This window comes from Bombyx mori, chromosome 4 (assembly GCF_030269925.1).
Source record: "Bombyx mori chromosome 4, ASM3026992v2".
Lineage (NCBI taxonomy): Eukaryota > Metazoa > Arthropoda > Insecta > Lepidoptera > Bombycidae > Bombyx > Bombyx mori.
Window position 1 is genome coordinate 1,933,367 of NC_085110.1, and position 24,030 is coordinate 1,957,396.

Genomic DNA, 24,030 nt, shown 5'->3' on the forward strand with positions numbered 1-24,030 from the left:
GTGGTCTCTATAATACCATTGATATCGGTATGAAATATATTGATTTAGTATTGATTCTTAAATAAGACACGATTCGAATGAGTATTTTAAATAAATATAAAAACGGTTAAGCGACCCTCATTACCTTGAACTAGTAAAACTTTCTCCATAATTCCTTCATAGTTCCTTCCGTAGCGTAATAGTTTCCGTAGCTTATTTTAATGTCATAAATTATGCTATAAAGAATGATCGATGTCGTAATGTTTGTACAATAAGCGAGTCGACACCTTTTGATTAGCTATTTTCTTTTCCTACCTATGCTAGTGGCCTCAAGGGGTTAAATTAAATTCACAGAGCTAGTGATTAGCCATAAAAAATAGTCAATGTAAAGGAAATGACGCTTCGAATAAAAAATAAATTGTAAATAGTACAATAGATTGAAAATCGAAAAGGAAATTCGTTACAGTTTAATGGGAAACCTATGAAATGTATAATCTCAGTTACGGTCCACGAACGGCGCAAGGCGTGCGGACGCGTCGCTGGCGGGAAAAATAGCTGACATTAGTTTTCGCGCCAAATGTAGGTCAGCGCGCGTTCCATATCCGAAAATCAACAACGATAAATCGTTTTTTCTCTTAAATGAATAATTTATGGTAAATATTTTTACTGTTAAAAATTTTAGCATTATTTAAAAAATACCGGGACCAATTTTCGTATTGGAGGTATTTAGGTATTTATGTAACCAGAAAAGCTTCAAGTACAAATTTTCATCACGTGCAATGTAGAAGATGTAAAAAATTGTGTAGCTAAACTTAAAAGAATGATTAATAAGTTTTGGTTACTTGTTTAAATCGTGCATGCCATTCAATAATTTATGCAAAATTACTAACAGATGCCGATATGAGGATCTACCACGAAGTTTTATTTTGTAGATATGTAAGTTCATATTTATTCACAGGTGCTCACGATTGATAACCAAAAGACTAGCTATTTCACAACGAGTGAATAACAAAGACCAAGACACAAATACATTTGAGTTAATGAGTACATAGTATGAGTTTAGAAGTAATATAAATCGTCTAATTCTGTCACAGGAAACCCCACTTTATTGACGTTTGGCCTTCCGGTCATTACACGATCTTAATTTGGATTGCACGTGTACACTTGAATGTATTTAAACATAATTTGCAGGCATGGAATTATTTTTAGGATTCAATTAGATCTAGTGTAATAAAACATCTGTACAAAACGTTAGAGCCTTAATAGATGATGCTAGAATATGGATCTTGCAATATGCAAGTCTTTCATGACATGTCCTTCTTCAAACGAGGCTCGTGGAGAGTATTAAGCGGTAGGCAACGGCTTGGTTGGCATTGTTGACGTCTATGAGCGACGGTAACCACTCACCATCAAGTGGGCCGTAAGCTCGTCTGCCTATACAGCAATTAAAAAAAAAGATGTAGCTAGTGCAAACAAGCCTGTTCATAACAGGAATGTTTGCCCGATGTGGGAATCGAAGCCACGATCCTCAGTGCTACAGCTAATCGCAAACTACCGCACTACCGAGTCAATCAGTCAGTTATTAATTTTACACAACTACCAAGTACAAATATGCATATTACTTAAAAGGCAAGGAAACGAAAAAAATAATAATACTAAGCTTTACCAAAATAGAAAACCATTAAGCTCAAATAATGGTCCTCACGTATAATGGGGAAGACCCTGTTTTATTTTTAAACGGTTTTTTTGTTAACGCTTAGTTTAGTTAAGTTTACGATAATTTACACGGGCGCGATAGAATCGATAAGTAGAATGCTTAGACAGCGATACTTAAATATTAGAGGTTGTGGCGTTAGTGGTCTTCTTCTCTTTGCCCTCCTTGCCTTATCTCAGGTTATGTGGGGTTGTGTATATGTGTTCCGGACGGAGATCGGACGTCGGGTGTAAGAGTGCAGGGGAGTCGTTTAGTGCGGTAGGGCCCTAAAACTCCTTGGGCCCGCGGTCTGCTCCCAACATCAGCAGATCGTTAAGTCCTATACCCGAGCGCCCTCTTAGGCGCGGGGACCTCGTAGGAGGCTCAGCCCCCGGCCCGAAAAAAAAGTCTATGTGGGGTAACCACTCACGTACAGGTAGGCCGTATGCCCATCAGCCTATAAGGGCAATAAATAGATAAAAACATTTTTAACGAATAGTGTCAATATGACATTTTCATTAAGAAAATAATCGAACGACTACCTATTTGTTGTAATTAAAAATGAATTTGGAAGAAAAAACTATTTAGAGTCATTTAATGTTTATTTATTGCATAGGAGGGGAACAAGCGCGCTGCTTACGCCACCGCCCATGTTGTCCATCGCAAATGTCGAGGCTAACCTTAAAACAGGAGAATGTAGTTAACAGGAGAATGAAGGGTGATACAGTCCTTATTAACTACATTCTCCTTAAGGACTATATCACTTATTAACTACATTCTCCTTAAGGACTGTATCACCCTTCAAACAGGAATGCATGATTGCATCAGAGCGGACATAGATAGAATGTTTTACTCCCGTCAAGTTTACAATTGCAAAGCCCGTTTACAATACGACCTACCACCAGTATCTTCCATTGGGCTATCGCTGTCTCTGTTATAATACAAAGAGAATGATATTACCTATTCTCCGGTGAATCACTTAGACCCCTTAGGGGCATTTAGGCAAAGAGAAGTTTTGAAGTCGTCGTGAGCTAAAGGATAAGACGTCCGATGCATTCGTATCGAGCGATGCATCGGTGTTCGAATCATGAACCCCGGCAAGGTACCAATTTTTCAAATGAAATACGTACCTAACAAATGTTTACGATTGACAAAATTATAATTTGCGTAATTACTGGTGGTAGGACGTCTTGTGAGTCCGCACGCGTTGGTACCACCACCCTGCCTATTTCGGCCGTGAAAGAGTAAAGCGTTTCGGTTTGAAGGGTGGGATAGCCGTTGTAACTATACTGAGACCTTAGAACTCATATCTCAAGGTGGGTGGAGGCATTTACGTTGTATATGTCTATGGGCTCCGGTTACCACTTAACACCAGGTGGGGCATGAGCTCGTCCACCCATCTAAACAATAAATAAATAAAAAAGAAGAAAGCGCAATTCAAGGCCCTGTCGGCCTCACCGATACACAAATTAGTAAAATAAAAATGTTACATATACGGAATTAGGAAATCGATAAAAATAGCCTCTGTACAGTCTGTACACAGTTTGTCTCGAATCGATAGTCCCTTATTACAGAAACACAAAACAAGCGGGCTTAAAGAATTTTTTAAATATCTTCTGCATCTTTCGCTTAGGTTAATTATATTCAGTTGAACGTAGGAGCTATTGGAGGAAAGACGTTGCATTATACCGCTTGTCGTCTTAGCGGCTTCGCTCGAGACTTGCTTCAATTATAATGTTTTTACCATTACAAAATCATTAATGTTCTAGAACGTCTACTTATAGTGTATTTCGTGAAAATCATATTAAAGATAAACCGAAAAAAAATGAACTGTGATTGCATACACTGCAAAAAATAATTTAATTGTTTTATTTTTGTGATTGTAATTTTCAACTGTACAAATAAAAATAATGGGTCTCAAACTTGTTTAATAAAATACTATTTGATATATCGCAATGGAAGTAGATCGTATACTGTACATCTTCGGCAGCTTCACCCGCAAGAAGGACAAGCGGAAGTCACTGGAGCCCTCATCAATAAGTGCCGGTAATAGTCCTTTAAGGACCCGACCGGCTAGCCAAAGCCTGTCTATAGCGCCAAGGACCTCAGCTTACGACAAAAAAGATGTAATGAAGGAGTGGATCTGCGGGATATGTAGGAAAGAATTGGTGGAACCGAGGCTGCTGGGCTGCCTCCACAGCTTCTGCACCAGCTGTCTTCAGGGTCTGCATCAGGAGGGTGCTTGTGAATTGTGGAGCGAAGTCGATAGAGGTATGTGTACCATTCGTTTAATTCAATTTTATACGTAGTATATACATGATGTCTTGTAAGCATTGATTTGGCTGTGCTCTTAGGATTGCTGACGCTCACTCTCAGGCGAGCCTTATATTCGTCTGCCTATAAGAGCAAGGATATATTTTTTTTGGGAATTTTTATCAAAAATCGTAGTGACGTATGCATTATATTAAAACACGCGAATCGTTCGAATTGTAATCAGTGTGTTTACGTATCTGTATAAATAAATTTTGAGAGTATTACATTATTTACACAATGCAGAGAATCACAGTACCAAAAATAATCATTTAACTCTTTGGCCATGAGCACAAAGATTCTTTTTTTGTACCAAATATGGAATAACTTTTAGAACTTGCCATTGTGTTTAAACGTTATTTAACACAAATATGTATGCCGTGACTTATCTAATAGTAAGAGATCGCCAGATACTATTTAACCTCACAACGTGAATTCCACTGCACCCCTGTAGACTTGACTCGTACTGAATTTCTTGATAGATTCTCGCCGAATCTCTTTAATGAGTCGCGATCCCGATCCGGCGGTAGATTCAGTTCAGCACTGCTTATGCTAGTGTTAGTAAACTCTACCTGTCTGAACGTAGTTGGAACAGACCCTTAGCCTACCAACGACTAGTAGGTTAAAAAAGACACTTGAGTATTCTATCGTCTCTCCCGTCCTAATAAACGTAACTCTTTTACCATTTAAGAATCAGAAAGTGAAAACATTAACATACAAAATAAAAGAAAATAGTCTTTATTGCCTACTTAATAGTACCGACTATTAATGCTGATCATCCTCCGATCAGTCCTGATTAACTTGTGGGTTACGGAAACCGAAACTATACATACGAAATCACAATAAAAAAGTATTTTATTTGAAGTAGGTTTTGCTATGGTTGTACAAATCGATTCGGAATACAGGTTCACTGTAAACCTTCTTCTAGACTGTGTAGTTTACTTTAGACTAACGCAATGCCATCTATTCTCGTTGATGTCGTAAAAGGCGTTTGACAGAATCATTCGACAATGGGCAGCAGCGTTTGATCGCCAGGTTTTTGTTTTTTTCCTACCTAAGCTGATAGCCTTGAGAGGCTATATCAGCGTCGCCTTAACTAGTAGGTGAGCTCACGGGGCTCAAACCTGATGACGTTGCTAACACGAACCCTAGCAAGAGTGTTCGCCAACCATTTGGTGTAGGTCTTATTCTAAGCTTTTTTTTTTTTTTTTTTTTTCCTACCTAAGCTGATAGCCCTAGCGGCTATGTCAGCGTAACCCTAACTTTAGTAGGTGAGCTCACGGGGCTCAAACCTGACGATGTTGCTAACACGAACCCTAGCAAGAGTCGTGCTTCGCAGAATCTATCACCGGATCGGAAACGCGACCCACTGAGAAGATCCGGCGAGAAACTCAGTGGGCTGTGTCTGAGAGTTAATTTACTCGTCGAGCCCTTCGTCGCAAGCGACGGGTTCGACGAGAACGGTGACCGGTGCTTGAAGTACCTAAAAGCACCGTTAGTGGATCGGGAGGATCCGAGATGACGTGCTTTGGGCGACGTCGACTGCTTTCCATTCTGTCCGCAGGATCGGGAATGTAGTTACCGGCGGCCACGATGAGAGGGTTCTCGTGTCGTGCCGCTTTATCGAAGTGGCGCATGGACGCCGACTGCAGATACTTACTGATGGACTCACCTATTCTAAGCGCGCACGGGTGTGTACTATCATCTAGTCCATTTCAGTCAGACGTTCCGGTTTCAAGGTCGATGCTGCTATTCAACACACAACACAATTGAGATTTCGACCTCATGCCGCATCAGTTGATCAGTGAGCTCATTCATCCCGCTAAAGCAAAAAAACTCAGGTCTTGCTCGTTTCCTTATATTATAATATTATTGTCACGCACAATATAAACAAATACATGCAATCACCACGTATTCAGATTATTTTGAAATCAAATGATGTTTGAATTAAAAATAATAAGACTTCGAATGAAAAAAATGTACATTTTAAAAGATATTGCTATGAAATATCCCTACCGAGGATCAAAATCAAACTTCGTAAACAAAATCAATCAATCAAACAAAATCGACATACGTAGTACCTAACCACGAGCGAGAAGATAAAATTAAAGAGAAATTAATTAGGAATCTTCACTTCCAATTACCTCTCGCATGATAATTTTATGACTGCCGTAAAACAATACTTAATTTTTACGTTTCACATAATCTGTTGTAGTCTCAGTTTTATTAACTTCGAAATAACAATCAAAATGTAAATTTAAAATAACAACCTGTTTTGTTTTAATAGTGGCAAATAAAAAAATATTCTTAGGCTTCGATCGTTAATAAAGTTGTAAAAATTTATTCGAAAATTTTTCCTGAATGTCGTGTTGCAACAAGTAAAACACAAGGTGTGTCGGAATCGCTGTTGATAGCCCTATCAATTGAAAAAACCTTTAGTTCAAAATCGTTGTATTTTTTGGCCACGGAATCTTCTTTTGTTGAGCGATTCCGGACATTTCAAGATCTGCGTTCTTTATATACCTACCCCGACAAATTTTCCCGATATTTGTAATACAAATTAGTTTAATTAAACCAGGCCAATACCTCATTTTGTCCATAATTTCGTGATACCTATTACTCCAGCTAAAATACCAATATAAAACAATGTTTTAATTCAATAAACTAAACAGAAACAAAGCATTAAAAGGAAAAAAATAGTTCATCAAAATAGGCTCATCATTATTATCCAAAAGACGTTAGGGTTTCCCTGATAACAAAAAATCGTGATTGTTTTGAAACATCGGAAATTGTAAAATTCGAAACATGTTTTATCGTGAGCTTATCTCATATTCATATTCATTACATTACGCACAGACAAATTCAGTAGCCATACTAAAACAAATCGTAACATCTTGCATTTTCAAAGAACGTCCCAAATCAATAATAATACCCTATGCATCAATAAAAGCGCGAAACGAACATCTGTGAACATTCAAAAAGACATAAAAACGTATAAAACAGAACACCCTTTATACAGAACGGTCACTTAACGTGTTAACGACACATTTCGTGTTATTGAGACATTAATCGAGTGCAACAGTAGCAAGGAGCAAGCGATTAGTCCATCGCAAATAAACTGTGGTCCCGTAGCTATGGATTTCGACGGTTATCCTTACTAAGGACACGTTAAAAATGCAACAGAACAACTTAATATCATCCTAAGTACACTTACACAATATGATATCGAAAAAAAAGGTATAAATAGAACGTTGGTAGCCATAAGCAAAAACGCCATAATACATTGAAACCTTACAGATTAGTATTATTTATACAATACTATTTGTTGCCAACGGCTGTCGACGTCGCCCAAAACACGTCATCTCGGATCCTCCCGATCCACTAACGCTCCTTTTAGGTACCCTAAGCACCGGTCACCGTCCTCGCCGAACCCGTCGCTTGCGACGAAGGGCTCGACGAGTAAATTAACCTATAGACACACACAGCCCACTGAGTTTCTCGCCGGATCTTTTCAGTGGGTCGCGTTTCCGATCCGCTGCGAAGCATGGCTCCTGCTAGGGTTCGTGTTAGCAACAACGTCAGGTTTGAGCCCCGTGAGCTCACCTACTAACCCGGTGACGCTAACATGGTCTCTCTAGACCATCAGCTTAGGTAGGGAAAAAAAGCCAACGGCCTCGCCTGCGTTAAATTTTGTAATCAAAAAGAATCATTTTTATTTTCCGGGATAAATAACTTGTATCTCTTTCACTGCTTTTGTCAAGATGTGGTAGATAAACTACCAGTATATTTGTAGATATTGTTGTTAATTAAAATCAGAAAGAAACTGGCGAATTTATTTATAGCACATAGATATAGCAGCGCTTTAGTCATGTCATCTATCATAATAAAAGTATCGTATGCGTTACATAATCCAGGCTTAAAAAAATTCTTGAACCAAATTCTACCTAAATTTATTCAGCCATTTTATTCCCATTTTTAATGGTAGTAAAGGTTATGTACGAGATTTTTGTTTTACTTTTATTATTCGTATTCGTTCTGGCTTAAAGGGGATAGCCAGTAAATGCTTAATAAATATATTGTGGACATTAAGCTCGTGTGTTATAGTGAAAACAGTAATGACCTAGAGGCAAACGGCTCGCACAGAAGCCCTACAACACTTGACCTAGCCGATGTTCTATAAACGTGTAATTGATCGATAATGACATGTCAAGTGTAGTGGAGACAACAGAGCCCCCACGCAGTCTTCTATACTACTACAAGCATGTATTTATAATAAAGCAGATACCGCCAACTTTGTTATACGAGGTGGTGGTCTCAGCAAAATGGGCCGGTAACAGTACTCGTCAAAATCGGCAAAGAGTTCGACGTGCAAACTGACCTAAATATCAGCCCGCTGAGTTTCTCGCCGGATCTTCTCAGCGGGTCGCGATTCCGATCCAGTAGATTCATTCGCGAACCAGCTACTCTTGAGTCGTTAGGTCTCCTTTCGAGGCGCTCTGGTAGTTGTTAGCAAATTCCACCTCTCCTGGCTGAGCTCGTACTCGCCCACCTGTCCTAGTGAAACTGGAAAGGCCTCCGGGTCACTAGTAATCCCTCAATCATAAAAAAAATAGGCGACTTATGAGCAGTGAAAAAGAAATTTGGATTGTTAGATACTTGAAGTTTTTTGTTAAATAATACGATACGTATGTATGTATACATCTGTACGTTGAATAAATAGTTTAAAAAATCTAAGCTAAAATACAATTGTTAATTGATTTATTAGACATTATTATTCATTGTTTCGTAGGAGATTGAGAAGGGCCTCCTTTTTTAATTATTGCATTGCTGGGTGGACGAGCTCACGGCCCACCTGCTATTAAGTGGTTATCGGAGCCCATAGACCTCTACAACGTAAATGCCACCCCCCACCTAGAGATATGAGTTCTAAGGTCTCAGTATAGTTAGACGGCTGCCCCACCCTCCTGTTTCTTTCGCTTAAATATTTAATATAGTCTGTACGACAGATGTGAATAATTACGTCATTCTTCAATGAAGCATGCTCCCTGTCTATTAGATTAAAACGCTCACAACTCCCTTATTTCTGAACAGATTTCATTATTTCAATAAATCCTTATTTAATTTCGTTTTCGTTCATCGTAATATATTTATTTATGGACCTTGCGTCTGAGCCTATTGCTATAAACATGATATCAGTCGACTGTTCAATGGAATGAAACAAGCCAATGAAAAAACTCTTGACAGTTTTTAACCGGCTTCAAAATAGAAGGATAGGTTTTCAATTCCAATGTATTTTTTATATGTTTTACTTCAGAACATTTTTTCATGAGAACCGATTTTGATGATTCTTTTTTTACTTGCTCTCCTGAAAGCTGGTGCTTTTTATAGGTCTCACTTAAATTTTATTAAGATCTAACCAGGAATTTTTGACTTATCCTTAAAAATGCACATTATTATAGACTGATGTTGAAATTGTCAACTTTATTTAATTTAAGTGGGTTTTCTTTTTTTTGGTTAAAATGTTGTTTTTGATACACTGCAGTACATTTTTAGAAGCTCAATCATTAATGCGAACGGTAACGCCGGAACTTGTAGTGACTATAAATAAACACGCCACCCTGACGGCGGACTGTGGTTATTACCGCATAGATTACTAGCTATTGTCATGTCAGTAACATACTAATGCTGTTTATTTCTCTTGATGAGAGGACCAGCCGATTTTAGTGGTTAGTGAAGCCCACGTCGTTATGTGATCACTATCTCCCTCCCATAATACGCCTACTACTGTTCTATACTACTTTTATATACTAACTTTATTATCTTTTAACTTTATTATATTACTATTATATACTAACTACTGTTATATATATATATATATATATATTTCCTACCTATTCTAGTAACCTCGAATCTAAAAAATTCTAGATTCGCCAAGCTAGTAGGCTAGCTCACGGGGCTCAATCAAACCTGACGACTCTGTATATTGATTTATACACGATTATATGTATATACCTACCTAGTCCGGCCATAAGTTCCTTTAGAAATGAAAATGCATTTTTTTTAATGAAGTAATATAATGTTATTAAAACGGAAACTGACATAATTTAAATGTGTTACGTTTTGATACCATTGCATGCTCTACCATTTGAATAGGTTTGTACATCCCAAGGAAGATATGTTTTTTTTTTTTCAAAAATACTATTTTTAGGTACTATAGTTGTTCGTATTCAACTATATGTATAATGTACGTTAATGTCTTCGACGAATGACTGTGGCTGTCATCATAGAACACAATATGTTTGACAGATGCCTGAACATCCTATTTACATGTCCTTCTTCAAACGAGGCTTGTGGAGAGTTTTAAGCGGTAGGCCGCGGCTCGGCTCTGCCCCTGGCCTTGCTGACGTCCATGAGCGACGGTAACCACTTACCATCAGGTGGGCCGTATGCTCGTCTGCCTGTTCGAGCAATAAAAAAAAGAAGATCAACTGTGAAAATTTCAAGTTAAACTGATATATTATACCTGATATACATATAAGTAGGTCCAGGTCTAGGTCTCACATCGTCACTACATATCTCACGTTAGGTTGGACGTTTCCCTTACTATTTGAAAACTATGACAGCCATTGTCCACATTTCAGTTTATTGGCATAAGCCAGATCTGTTCGCGAGCCACTCATAAAACTCGCATTAAATGAATCATTCCAGACACTTGTAAATAAAAAAATATTCTAAACAGAAAACAGACGCGGGAAGCGAATAAACTCGAATCGAAATTGTAATTCAGCTGAACCGCAACGAAATTTACGAATTATGAACACCGAATGCTTTGTTTACTATTGCAGTTTAATTTCTTTGATGTTTCGTGGCTTATGGGTAGCTTACGCTAAGTGATATCCGTTTGTTTGTCTTATTTTGAATGGTTTTGATTGATAGAAGTAGTTGCCAAGCCGAATTTGTGGTTCGTCTAGTTTTGCAACATGTCAACAAAACCTTAACAAAGAGTTATAGTTATTTTCGAGACGTAATTAAGTATTGTGGGTGAGGCTGTCGATCGCGAAACGACATACCCGATCCTGTAGACCGAATTGTAAACAGTCGTCGTCGCCCAAAACACGTCATTACGGATCCTCCCGATCCATTAAAACGGGGCTTTTAGGTACCACAAGCACCGGTCACCGTCCTCGTCGAACCCGTCGCTTGCGACGAAGGGCGCGACGAGCGAATTAACTCACAGACACAGCCCACTAAGTTTCTCGCCGGATCTTCTCAGTGGGTCGCGTTTCCGACCCGATGATAGATTCTGCGAAACACTGCTCTTGCTAGGGCCAGTGTTAGCAACACTCCGGTTTGAGTCCCGTGAGCTCACCTACACGTTAGGGCGAAGCTGATATAGCCTTTCAAGGCTATCAGCATAAGTAGGAAAAAAAACGGAACATAGTAATGACAGAAGCACAGCCAAGCTGCCGCCGCCGCTGAGACCTTTGCAAACCCCGATTGTAGATGTCATAAATAATATAGAATATGATTTCAGAAGCCAGTAGAAAAATAAAACTAAGCGTATTTACGTATCGGATTAGGGTAACAAGGATACTTTGCGTAAATAGAGATTATGGATAATTTACGCCCATGCTTTAACGCGAGTTACCTTAATGATGCTAATAGGTTGTGAACAGCCTACATACATTAGAATACCCTATAGCCTATATACACTTATTACATTCACCATTACGTTTATTTTTCCGTCAATCTATCTGTCTCAGTATGTGCAACGCAAAATTCATTTCGGAGCTGCTGATGTAACTCTGACAAAGTCGTCGTGGCCTAAGTGGGATAAGACGTCCGGTGCATTCGTATCGACCGATGCAACGGTGTTCGAATCCCGCAGGCGGGTACCAATTTTTCTAATGAAATTCGTACTTAACAAATGTTCACGATTGACTTCCACGGTGAAGAAATAGCATCGTGTAATAAAAATCCAACCCGCACCAATACCGCGGGTACCAATTTTTCTAATGAAATTCGTACTTAACAAATGTTCACGATTGACTTCCACGGTGAAGAAATAGCATCGTGTAATAAAAATCCAACCCGCAAAATTATAATTGGCGTAATTACTGGTGGTAGGACCTCTTGTGAGTACGCACTGGTAGGTACCACCACCCTGCCTATTTCTGCCGTGTGCAGTAATGCGTTTCGGTTTGAAGGGTGGGACAGCCGTTGTAACTATACTGAAAACTTATATCTCAAGGTGGGTGGCGCGTTTACGTTGTAGATGTCTATGGGCTCCAGTAACCACTTAACACCAGGTAGGCTGTGAGCTCGTTACATTAACTTATATGGAACTTTTGTACCGTAAACATGTAAACACGGTTGTTTTATACCCTAGCCCACTGGTTATTAGAAATTACTAAAGTTTTTACTCTTCAAAACATTCATAATGATTTATTATATCATTCAAAAGCTAAAACTATTTTAAAACCTGATGAGTCACTTGCCAAGGCCATTCGGGACTTCGTTTACGATTAGGTATGAATAAAATGACGACTATTTTCTGTTCAACCTAAAATAAATTTCATTGCCAACACCCGATGACTCAATACCGACAATGTTGACATGTTGCATTGAGGTTTGCGCCCAAAATATGTGGATTTATAATCACTCTGATTTACTAACTGTTACATAATGGTGGTAGGACGTCTCGTGAGTTCACACAGATAGGTACCACCACCCTTCCTATTTATGCTGTGAAGCAGCAACGCGTTTTGGTTTGAAGGGTGGAGAAACCATACTACTTTATAAAACTGAGACCTTAGAACTCATATCTCAAGGTGGGTGGCGGCATTTACGTTGTAGATGTCTATGGGCTCCGGTAACCACTTAACTTCAGGTGGACTGTGAGCTCGTCCAACCACATAAGCAATAATTAAAAAAAAGATAATGAGACATTCTGTTACATACGATCTCGTGGCTAATCCGTGTCAAGTGGATATATTTAATACATTTATTCATTTGTATGTCTTATATGGTAATTCAGTAAAATAAGCCGTATTTTTCGTCAAAGCTCATGAGTCATTCACGATCAATGCCAAGTGCAATCGGCTACCATACATACGGTTTAAATTAAAATGGAACATCAAGAAACGATAATTATTCTAGATAAGAGTTAGAACAAAGGTTGGATAGGAAATTAAGAGTAATTCCAAGTGTTCGAGGAGGAGGGAATCGTAGATGAGCTCATGAGTAACAAAGAGATGACAGGATCAAATTGAACAATTCCTCAGACCATCTGCTGACAGTCGCGCGAACTATTCCTAAATATTCTCTAGTTTGAACAATACCTACCGCAAAAACTGATTTTGTTTCTTACATAAATAAAATGGTTCGAGTTACCGTCGATCAATTATTGAAATTAATTAATATTAACGATATTTTGGTACGCATTTCATTTTAGAGTCAATCCAACAAGATCCTGCCGAATCAGGATCAGGCTTGGGTTCCGCCGGATCCGGATACGAGAGTGACTTGAGACATTCAGACTCTGAGGGCAGTTGGGAGCACAAAAACAAGAAATACGGTATTCTGACAAGAAAGGTTGGTGACTATTTCTAAAATTTCATCGAACTGGTGAAAGCCGGTCACGCCTCACCGTGCCGATCGAATTTGTAGGGTCAACGTGACCGGCGTCCACTGGTTCATAATAAAAGTGAATAAGATCGAAAGTACTTTTGCTTAGTTCAGAAAATTAAAATTAGTTTATGTTCATGCTGTTCTTGTTCCTGCTTCGGGTACCTTTTATAACATCCTGTATAGTCCGCACGGGTGGGTACCACCACCCTACCTATTTCTGCCGTGAAGCAGTAATGCGTTTCAGTTTGAAGGGCCGGGCAGCTGTAGTTAAAAGTGAGGCCTTAGAACTCGTGTCTCAAGGTGGGTGGCAGTATTTACCTTGTAGATGTTTATGGGCTCCGGTAAAATCAGGTGGCCTGTGTACTCGTCCACCTATCTAAGCAGAAAAAAAACATAAGTCGTCATTGATATTAATAACTTTCCCTTAACAAATAGTTTGTTATGCTCCGTGTTACTGACACAAAACAAAAATAAAAATTTCAATACCGTTCCAATTCCACGATTTCATTTATAAACCAACTTCCAGCAAATCTAAACCTCAATGTTTCCTCCGAAGATTTCCGGTAAAAGCGTGCAATTCGTAGTATGCCCAACATGCGGTCAAGAGAGCGCGCTCCCTCTGGGAGGTATAGCGGCGTTGCCCCTCAACTACGTGCTGCTTCGGAAGATGAACTCACATGAGAACGGTGTGGCGGTACTCTGCGACCTTTGCGACAGTGACCATAAGGTTTGGATTTGGTTTAAAAAGCATGTGAAAAAGCGAAGAGTCTGGCTGATCCTATGTATGTTGTGTGTTTGCAAGCATCAGCATTTCAAATGATAACATTTCATCTATATCCATCATGAAACTGTGTTGCGAAACTCTCAAAAAATACACCGAGTGGCTAATATTTCCGCCCTACTGAGATATTGGGTCTTCACGCGATGTCTGGGTGTGGGTTCAAATTAAATTCAGATTGGCCTTGAGTATTTCTGTCTTAAGCTAGTAAAATTTAATAAAGCGGTGTTGATCAATGAAGACGAGTGGTGTGCCCCCGTAACGTTATAAGTAAAGTTCCTTCGCTGATCTCTTAAGCAAGGTACTTGCAGAGTTGTACTTCGAGGAAACAAAAATACATCTATTTGAGATATGATATAGCCTTGTATCCCAAAATCCTCAAATAAAAAAAAAATGTGTATTTAAAAAATAACTAAAAGATAAATTAATTCCGAACACAATTATTAGACAATACAAAAATGATTAATCTCTTTTCATAAATCAGTGCGCACATCCCTTCCCAAACCGTTTATTTTAAGAATATAACCACACGTGGGGAATTCAATGGCGCATGTCAGTTCCAATCAACTAAACGTGCGTTCTTACGAATTACTGTAATGTCACCTTACGGTATATTAGCGTTTACTTTAATGTTTAGAAATAAATTATTTGGAGTGATATATCCTTACTTGGACCGCAATAAACCAAAGACAGTCGTATATTATGTATATTGCCTATGAACAATTGGTCGTGCCCGCTGAGTTTCTCGCCGGATCTTCTCAACGGGTCACGATTCCGATCTGATACTAGATGCATTCGCGAAGCAGCTGCTCTTGAATTGTTAGGTCTCCTTTGGAGACGCTCGAGCAGATGTTAGCAAATCCCTCCCCTCCTGGCTGAGCCTCTGCTCGCCCACCTGTCCTGGTGAAACTGGAAAGGCCTCCAGACCATCAGTAATCCTTCAATCATAAAAAAACTATTGGTCGTAGCAAAGACTTCGGCGTTAAGAGCTATTATTTCTGTTTTTCATATGTACATTATTTTAGCTGCAAAATCAAATTTATATTGAATTTTTTTAATGTTTATCCATGATTACTTTTAAACGGTGCAGTGATTGTCTCTGGTATAGAGATATGCAAGCGTGGGAGCGCCGCGCCTTTTGCCTGATCCTCTAAAATCCAAAATCAAGAGTAATATTTCCCTTATAGGCTGTGAGTCGTTGCGGGAAATGCCTGATCAGCATATGCTCATCGTGCGGCGACGCCCACGAGAGGCAGCCGACCACGGCGAGACACGTACTGGAGCCGCTACACCCTCCCGTCAGATACTGCTCGCAACATCCCAAGGCTGAACTGTGCATCTACTGCGCTACTTGTCAACAGGTATTCAATACTTTAGGCTGAAGTTGGTCGGTCCCCCTTATTAATTTCAACTTAACTGAGGTAATCGAAAAAAAAAACATAGGCCGTTTTCCAATTACAGCACAAGAGCGCATTATGCGGCATAATGCTCAACTAAGCTTCAGCATAATTCGGCATTGTGCGTCACTGAGTCACTATCATTAAGTAACGGTTAATTATTATGCCGCATAATGCGCTTTTGTGCTGTAATTGGAAAACGGCCATAATTTTTCGGTGTTTTAACTTTAATCAAATTTTATTATTGCGTTTGTGGAAAACCAACTTAAATGATTACTACTATTTAGATTTCTGAAGTATGTCAAATGTTGAGACATGAAGTTTATTATTTGTCTAAAGGCTTTTCAACCTTTCAAACCGGAAAATGTAACTGCTTCGCGCTACACTACCATTAATTGAAGACATGAGTGGCTGAAGAGGATATGATACTATTTGTTAATTTTGAGAAAACGGGCAATAAACTTTTGTTACTTGTATTTTTGCTTCGTACATAACTCCTTCATCGCATGCAATTTCTAGAAAATAGCCTTGAACCCTGAGTTTTAAGTCTAATATGGTTTATAGGCACTTTCATTCAATGTAAAAACTCAAAAATCTTAAAAATGGTACTTAACCGGTTCATCCACTCATGTCTTCAATTATAATGTTTAACTAGACGATGACTAGACTAGATAACTAGACGATTTTTCTTTTTTGATAACGCTATCTTGTTGTGTCTTTAAAGCAGTTAGTTGCTCTCAATTAAAAAAAATAGTATTATTATTCGCCAATAGATGTCGGGAAGAGTCATAAAGTTCATTATCGATAAAGTTGATTATTGAAAACACGAACAAAACAACATTTTCTGAAAATAAATCGTAGCTAGATCGATTTATCGCCCCCGAAATCCCCTGTATACTAAATTTTATGAAAATCGTTGGAGCCCTTTCCGAGATTCAGATTATATATACAAGAATTGTTCGTTTAAAGGTATAAGATAAGATGTTGGCTTACAAAAATAGTACATATCTGCCGTTGTATAAGGTCTTTGGCAAGTGAACGTGGATGTTTGTAAGGTTGTGTGCCGAGAGTGCTGCGTGGTGTCGCACGGCGGGCACGCGCTGGCGGCGGCGTCCCGCGCGGCTGCCGAGCGCGCCCGCGTGCTGCGTGCCGCCTGCGATCGCGCCGCGCACGTGCCGGGCAACGTGCAGCGGGCGGCCAGGGCGCTGCAAGTGCATGCCGCTCAAGTTGATGTACGTATTCTATCCCGAATGTTCTATTAGCCCTCTGAGCGCGAATCGTCGATAAATCGATTCTCTGTTAATGCGTATAAAGTGTGGAGCGTCGGAATACCGACAATTGCGCAGTTTGATCATAGGTATTAAGTATCGACCTGTACGGACGTGTCTTAGCGCGCCCATGTAAACCGTTTTTAAAAGTGAATAATATTTATAAATAACCATTTAAATTCTGCAAAGTATGTTAAAATAAGCTCTGCACTAAAAGGGTCATAAACATAATCAAAACCACTTTTTTGGTTAAATCCCGCGGTTTTTGTAGTCACTTCGATCAACAATAGTAACTAGATTTCGGGTCGGTGCATAAAATCCGTCTCGTCAAATAACAGCGCACTTGAAATGTGAGTTCTTATTTTGTTTAGTTCACATCAAACACAGCCAAAGTCAACCCGTCTCACAATACCGCAGTGTGTATTCAAAAGTTGCAAAAATAAGGCCCGAAAAAGCAATTTAACGGCCGGAGTATCTTACTTTCGGTAAGTACATGAAGTATAAACTATATTGTAAGCTTTAAACTTATAAATAATATTAAATTTTGAACAAAATTACCGATTTTTAACCACCGCTACAAATGTTGGCCAAGGCTCGGCCAACACATGGACAAACTTTTGCTTAACAGAACAGTAAATGCATGGAGTAGATTTGTTTTGTGATAATTTTTTAAAATTTTTAGCTGCACTTCAAAATTAGTTGGTTAAAATTGGTTAATGCTGCTTTTGTGTCTGTTTGTTGGACTCTCATTAGATACTTAGCTTTCCATTTTTATTTTAGCTTTCCTAGCAATCATGTGTGCAGAATGGATCTCGATTGTCGCCAGAGAAACAAGAGATGACTTTTATAAGCCAGCTAAGAACTCCGCTTATTGACACTGGACATCTTTGCCTTCCGTGCTCACGGCTACTGAAATGTGGCCGAAACATTGTAATAAAAATACCACGCTTGAAACCGTTTAAACGTTGTTTTATTATGTGCACTGGTCGCGAAAACTTAAAAATATATATTACACAAAAACGTAACGCTAATAAAATAATAAGTAATGTATAGATACTAACAAACATACATTTTCAAAACATAAAAAGTAAACAACTAAACTTTTACTTTAATTCATTAATAAATTATTTTAGTGTTAAGCTCGACTCCCTTACCTCCTGTAGTAAATAGAAATCGGCATTTCAAGAAGCAAAAATAAATAAAGCAAAACGATGTTAGTTCTCAGAGCAATTAAGGGAAAAGTTACTTTATTTGTTGCACTTTAAGATTGATTTAACATTAAAAGTTGTTTAAAATATGTCTTTTTATTGGTAAGTGACAGGAGTAATTTATTGCTTTGCTTGTTTTATGTGACGAATGATCGTAAGTATTAGATAATGTTTTGGAGATTTGTGACTTTATTACTAGGTGCCATAGTTGTTATTAGTTTGAAAGTAAAAGTGTTTCAAAACTTTTTTCTCCGTTTGTTAGTAAACGAATGTAGCTATATAAGTATATATTCACGCGGACAGTTTTTGCTTTAATTTTGTACGTATCCCTTTATCTAGTTACTATTGTTGATCGAAGTGTAGTCATGACATTGTTACCGACGTGTCAAATACTATTCAATTGTCGTGGTCACAGACTGATCGACCGTCCATGAGTCTAAACGTACTTTTAATTGCGATCACAAGAATAGCATGTATTTAAACAGGCTCAGGCTTCCAAAGTGGAATCGGAAGTGGAGACGTGGGCGGCGGAGTACAGTCGCGCGGTGGAGGCGCACGGGCGCGCGCTGCTGCGGGCCGCGGGGCGGGCGCGCTGCGGGTTCCGTCGCGGCGTGCGGCGCCACGAGCAGCGCCTCGACGAGCGCGTGCGGGACGCGCACGAAGCCGTCGCCTTCGCCCAGGAGGTGAGCGGGGGGGGGGGGCGTACTCGATAATTGAGTACCAATAGGACCTCTTGTGAGAACGCGCGGGTGGGAACCCCGCCACCCTGCCTATTTCTGTCGTGAAGCAGTGATGCGTTTCGGTTTAAAGGGTGAGGGGCAGCCGTTGTAACTATACTTGAGACCTTAGAACTTATATCTCAAGGCGGGTGGCGCATTTAGGTTGTGGACGTCTATGGGCTCCAGTAACCACTTAACACCTGGTGGGCTGTGAGCTCGTCCACCCATCTAAGCAATAAAAAAAAAGAAGTTTGAAGCTTTGTTACTTGATATTGACGTTTGAGGTCAGGTAGCTTCTAATTTTACTTGCCACCCCAGCCGGCCTCTTCGGTCTTACCTTTTTTCCCCTACCTATTCGCTAGTCTAAGGGACTATTCCAGCTACGCCCGGACGGGTAGGTGAGCTCACGGGCTCAACCTGAGAGAATTTGCTAACAGAGCAGTTTGCTACCACCGGATCGGAATCGCGACTTTGTGAGAAGATAAGGCGAGAAACTCAGTGAGCTGTATCTATGGGTTAGTTCGCTCGTCTAACCCTTTGTCGTAATCGACGAGTTCGACGAGGACGGTGACGGGTGCTTGAGAGCCCTAAAAGCACCGAGAGTTAGTTTTGGGCGAAGTCCCCGTCGCGGGGCAACGCAACGTCAGTTTTACCAGTTATCTAGATCTCACATTTTCTCCTCAGTTGCTCTCGGGAGCCAGAGACGATGAGTTGCTATCCCTGAGCGGGCCCGTCCTCCGGCGGTTAGAGAGGGTGACGGAGGTAGAGGGGCTGGGGCAGGCTCCCCAGTGCGAGGTCAGGTTCGCGCCGCTGGCCCCCGCCGCGCCGCACTCCACGCTGTACGGGCGGCTGCTCACTCAGGCGCCGGACCCCGACAAATGCGTTCTGGATACTGAAGGTATTACACATACTTCGGTGTTCGACTTATCCTCAGAGGGTTCCACGTACAAAAGCATTGTTTTTGTTAAATTTTAATGACCAAGTTCGTCAACTATGTCATTATAGAGTACTTATACAAATACCAGATTTATTTGAAGTCTGATCTCTGTTTGTAGGTCTCCAAGACCTGATGGTGAATTGTCAACACGAGACAGTTTTAGAGCTGAGGGACTGTAACGGTGAGCGCATTTGGTGCGGAGGCGAACAGGTGAATGAAACGATCGAGCTATTTAATTACAAATATTTCTGATCCATCCTTGAGTAACCCTGAGATTCTTTGTAGCAATAACGGGACGCGCAAAAAAAACGTTTTTTTTAACTGTCTGTAATAATTCAACACTTTATATATTTTATGATTTAATGAGAGGATGTGGGCTTCTAAGAGCGGGGGCACACGATGCGTTGCGGCGCCGCAACGTTGTTATTCCTTGTAATGCATAAACAATTGAGCGGTTCCACTCCGACGTCGTAACGCATTCACTCCTCCCCACTTCGTCTCGGTGGCTGCAAGTCCGGTGCGCCGCCGCAGCGGATCGTGTGACATGCCATAGATATTTCTATGTAAGACTACGCAGCGACACCGCTCCGGCGCCGCAACGCATTGTGTCCCTACTCTAACATCATCTTCCGCTGTGCGGTGACGTGGTCTGGTTGTGCGCAGGTGTCGGGCTACCTGCGGCGCCGCGACTCGAGCGCGCGGCCGGCCGGCGCCGCGGTTACGGACCGCGCCGACGGTCGCTACACGCTCGCCTTCACGCCCGCCGCGCCCGGCGCATACCTGCTGGCCGTCACCGTCGCCAACAAGCCTATTAAGGTAACACCGACACCGGTCCGGTCCGGTCACCACTCTCGTCGAGCCCGTCGCTTGCGACATAGGGCTCGGTGAATAGTGAATTAACCCACAGACACAGCCCCTCTGAGTTTCTCGCCGGATCTTCTCAGTGGGTCACGTTTCCAATCCGGCGGTAGACTCTGCGAAGCACGGCTCTGGCTAGGTTTCGTGTTAACAACGTCGTCAGGTTTGAGCCCCGTGAGCTCACCTACTGGTTAAGGTTACGCTGAAATAGCTTCCCAAGGCTATCAGCTAAAGTAGAAAAAAAAGAAGGACCTACGTTTACCTTTCAGTACTACTCTGCACAGGAAGGCGAGCTCACAAGTTTCAGTACAGTTACTGGAGCTCATAGACATCTACGACGTAAATGCGCCACCCACCTTGAGATACAAGTTCTAAGGTCTCAAGTATAGTTACAACGGCTGCCCCGCCCTTCAAACCGAAACGCATTACTGCTTCACGTAGAAAATAGGCAGGGTGGTGGTACCTACCCGCGCGGACTCACAAGAGGTCCTACCACCAGTAATTACGCAAATTATAAGTTTGGCTTATATTACCCAGGGTAGTCCGTTCCCGTGTGCGGCAAGGGTGGGTAAGACCCATAACGGCCAGTACCACTGCTGTTCCTTCTGTTCCTCGGGCGGGAAGAGGGACGCGAGCTGTGCTTGCGGAGCCACTATGCCGGGAGGATATAAGGGTATCCTATTTTAATTATTCCAGAAAACAAAACATTATTGCCGTGTAAAACATTATTAAGTTGATATTACATAGTTTTATTTTTATTGCTTAGATGGGTGGACGAGCTCACGGCCCATCTGGTGTTAAATGGTTACTCGAACCCATAGACATCTACAACATAAATGCCCGTACCCACCTTGAGACACGAGTTTTAAGGTCTCACTTTAAACAGTACAACGGCTGCCCCGCCCTTCAGACCGAAACGCATTATTCCTTCACGGCAGGGCGGTGGTACTGTTAAGGGGTGGATCCGGGAGCTCTTTTTAAAAAAGGAAACTGCGACTGACACTGAGTTTATTTTATAAAAGAAATAGTCCAAGCAATGTGTGTTTCCGCTGCTCAAGCCAATTCTGTTCCACCATGTTTTAACAATTCCAAATTTAAACATTCAGAAATGCCTTAGTCTGCATTATTATTTATATTGCGTTATTATTGAGAGGCATATGTAACAGTATCTATCCATGCGGACTTACAAGACGTCCTTTTTTATTTTTTATTGCTTAGATGAGTGAACGAACTCTTTTTTTTTTATTGCTCAGATGCGTGGACGAGCTCACAGCCCACCTGGTGTTAAATGGTTACTGGATCCCTTACTGGATCTTCAACGAAAATGCGCCACCCACCTTGAGATATAAGTTGTAAGATCTCAGTATAGTTACAATGGCTGTCCCACCCTTCAAACCGAAACGCATTACTGCTTCACGGTGGTAACTACCCGTGCGGACTCACAAGAGGTCCTACCACCAGTAATTACGCAAATTATAATTTTGCGGGTTTGATTTTTATTACATGATGTTGTTCCTTCACCGTGGAAGTCAATCATTTGTTGAGTACGTGTTTCATTAGAAAAATTGGTCCCCGCCTGAGATTCGAACACCGGTGCATCGCTCAACACCAATGCACCGGACGTCTTATCCTTTAGGCCACGACGACGTCCTACCAGCTGTAATGTTTTGATTGGCTAAGGTTGCGGGCACGGCCACACGGGTTGGCCCGGCACGCGACACTGGTCTTGCTGCGGCGCCACGCAGCGGCACTCCGTCTGCACGCGCCGGCCCACCCAGTCGCGACTCTACCAGTTCTCGCTGTAAAACTAGTTCGGCCACAATAATCCACGACCAGACCACTCGACGCAGTTCTGTGTGCTTAGTCCGAGTTTTTTAACGTACTCGATAGCGTAAAAGTTACCTCACATTTTTGTATAGAATGGGATGGTTCGCGAACGTTTGCCGCTAGGGGCGCTGTTCCAACTGTATACAAAATTGGGTTAACTTTTACGCTATCGAGAACGTTAAGAAACTCGCACTAAGCACACTGCTGCAGTTAAAACCACTTTTGCGAACTGGATCCGGGCAATGATTCAAGCCACGAAAGCGTAATGCGATCGAAACGTGGCAAATAATATGGAGACATGAGTGGATGAAGGGGACATGATACAAATTGTTAATTTTGAGAAAACGGTAAACAAACTTGTTACTTGTACTTTTTATTCATATATAACTCCTTCATCACATACAGTTTCTAAAAATAGCCTTTAAACCTAGAGTTTTAAAGTCTAATATGGTTTTTAGGCACATTACACCTTTATCCAATGTAAAAACACAAAAATCTTAAACATGGTACTTAATCCCTTCATCCACTCACCTCTTCATATAATGACAGTAGAAAAACTCGGGGTCAAACCGTAAAAGTGGTTTTAATTGTGTCTATGACTTGCGTAAACCGAAGCAAATATTCACTACAACTTCCCTGTTCTAGATAAAAGATATACCATCAGTATTGTTAACTAGTAGTTAAATGAACAAATTAGTATACATTAATTGCAAGTGATAGATTTTTTTTCGATGGCTTCACTATAATCTTTCGAGAAATGTATTTATATTTAGTTAACGAGGTGTGGGAATACTGATTGTCTGCTTATTCCTGACATCCTATACAGAGTAAGATTTTGTCTTAGCGCGATTGATTGCGAAAGGGTTATATAAGTTTGTCTGTTAAGATTAATTAACGACAAGTTTCGCAAAATCTAATACATTTTTATATTAAAAGTAAAAAAATGTTAAATTGTTAAGATAAAGTATGAAGTCGATTAATTGATAAAAAAAGTAGATGATAATACGAAATGTATTTTTTTTTATTTCATTTCACAGCCTATTTTAATAAACAACTAGAAAGGGAATCTTTCCACGCACCTCCCACACATTATCTGTGTTCCTTGAGTTAAAAAATCCATCAATTTGTAAAGGACAATGCCCATTTTCTATGGGCGTTTGGGCCCCTAAAAAAAGTTGTCGGGTGATGATGATTTTAACTTAATTTGATAGACAAAGAAATATCGTTTCATATTCAGAAAACGATTTTTATATTCTCACCCAGGTTTAAGAGAAATCTGTTTTTTTCTGCAGCTAAAATAAGTTGTTAATTGTTTTCTTCGAAATCAATAATCGCTCTCATCATTATTTACAGTATTAAATAAGTTAATTGTGGTTAATGTTGCTAGAAATAAGCCCTTACGTACCATGACATGGGGTAAATTGGG

At 40.4% G+C, this 24,030-nt stretch overlaps 1 protein-coding gene across 1 annotated transcript; it reads left to right on the plus strand.

Annotated features, from left to right (window-relative positions):
• Positions 1 to 477: 477 nt before the first annotated feature.
• LOC101736579 (E3 ubiquitin-protein ligase TRIM45) lies at positions 478 to 23,614 on the plus strand. The gene is made up of 12 exons (XM_038010675.2): positions 478 to 632; positions 3,663 to 3,943; positions 13,437 to 13,576; positions 14,169 to 14,339; positions 15,578 to 15,751; positions 16,843 to 17,019; positions 18,749 to 18,946; positions 19,667 to 19,880; positions 20,038 to 20,129; positions 20,583 to 20,735; positions 21,315 to 21,450; positions 22,458 to 23,614. The coding sequence occupies exons 1-12, from the start codon at positions 619 to 621 to the stop codon at positions 22,580 to 22,582; spliced, it is 1,875 nt and encodes a 624-aa protein (XP_037866603.1). The 5' UTR covers positions 478 to 618; the 3' UTR covers positions 22,583 to 23,614.
• The last annotated feature ends 416 nt before the right edge of the window (positions 23,615 to 24,030 follow it).

What these genes read in the sequence shown, in the direction of transcription:
- LOC101736579 (XM_038010675.2), top strand. An exon ending in GTGGAGCGAAGTCGATAGAG is followed by an intron (nt 3,944 to 13,436) that starts GTATGTGTACCA and finishes ATTTCATTTTAG; the next exon opens with AGTCAATCCAACAAGATCCT. An exon ending in CCGTCGCCTTCGCCCAGGAG is followed by an intron (nt 18,947 to 19,666) that starts GTGAGCGGGGGG and finishes TTTTCTCCTCAG; the next exon opens with TTGCTCTCGGGAGCCAGAGA.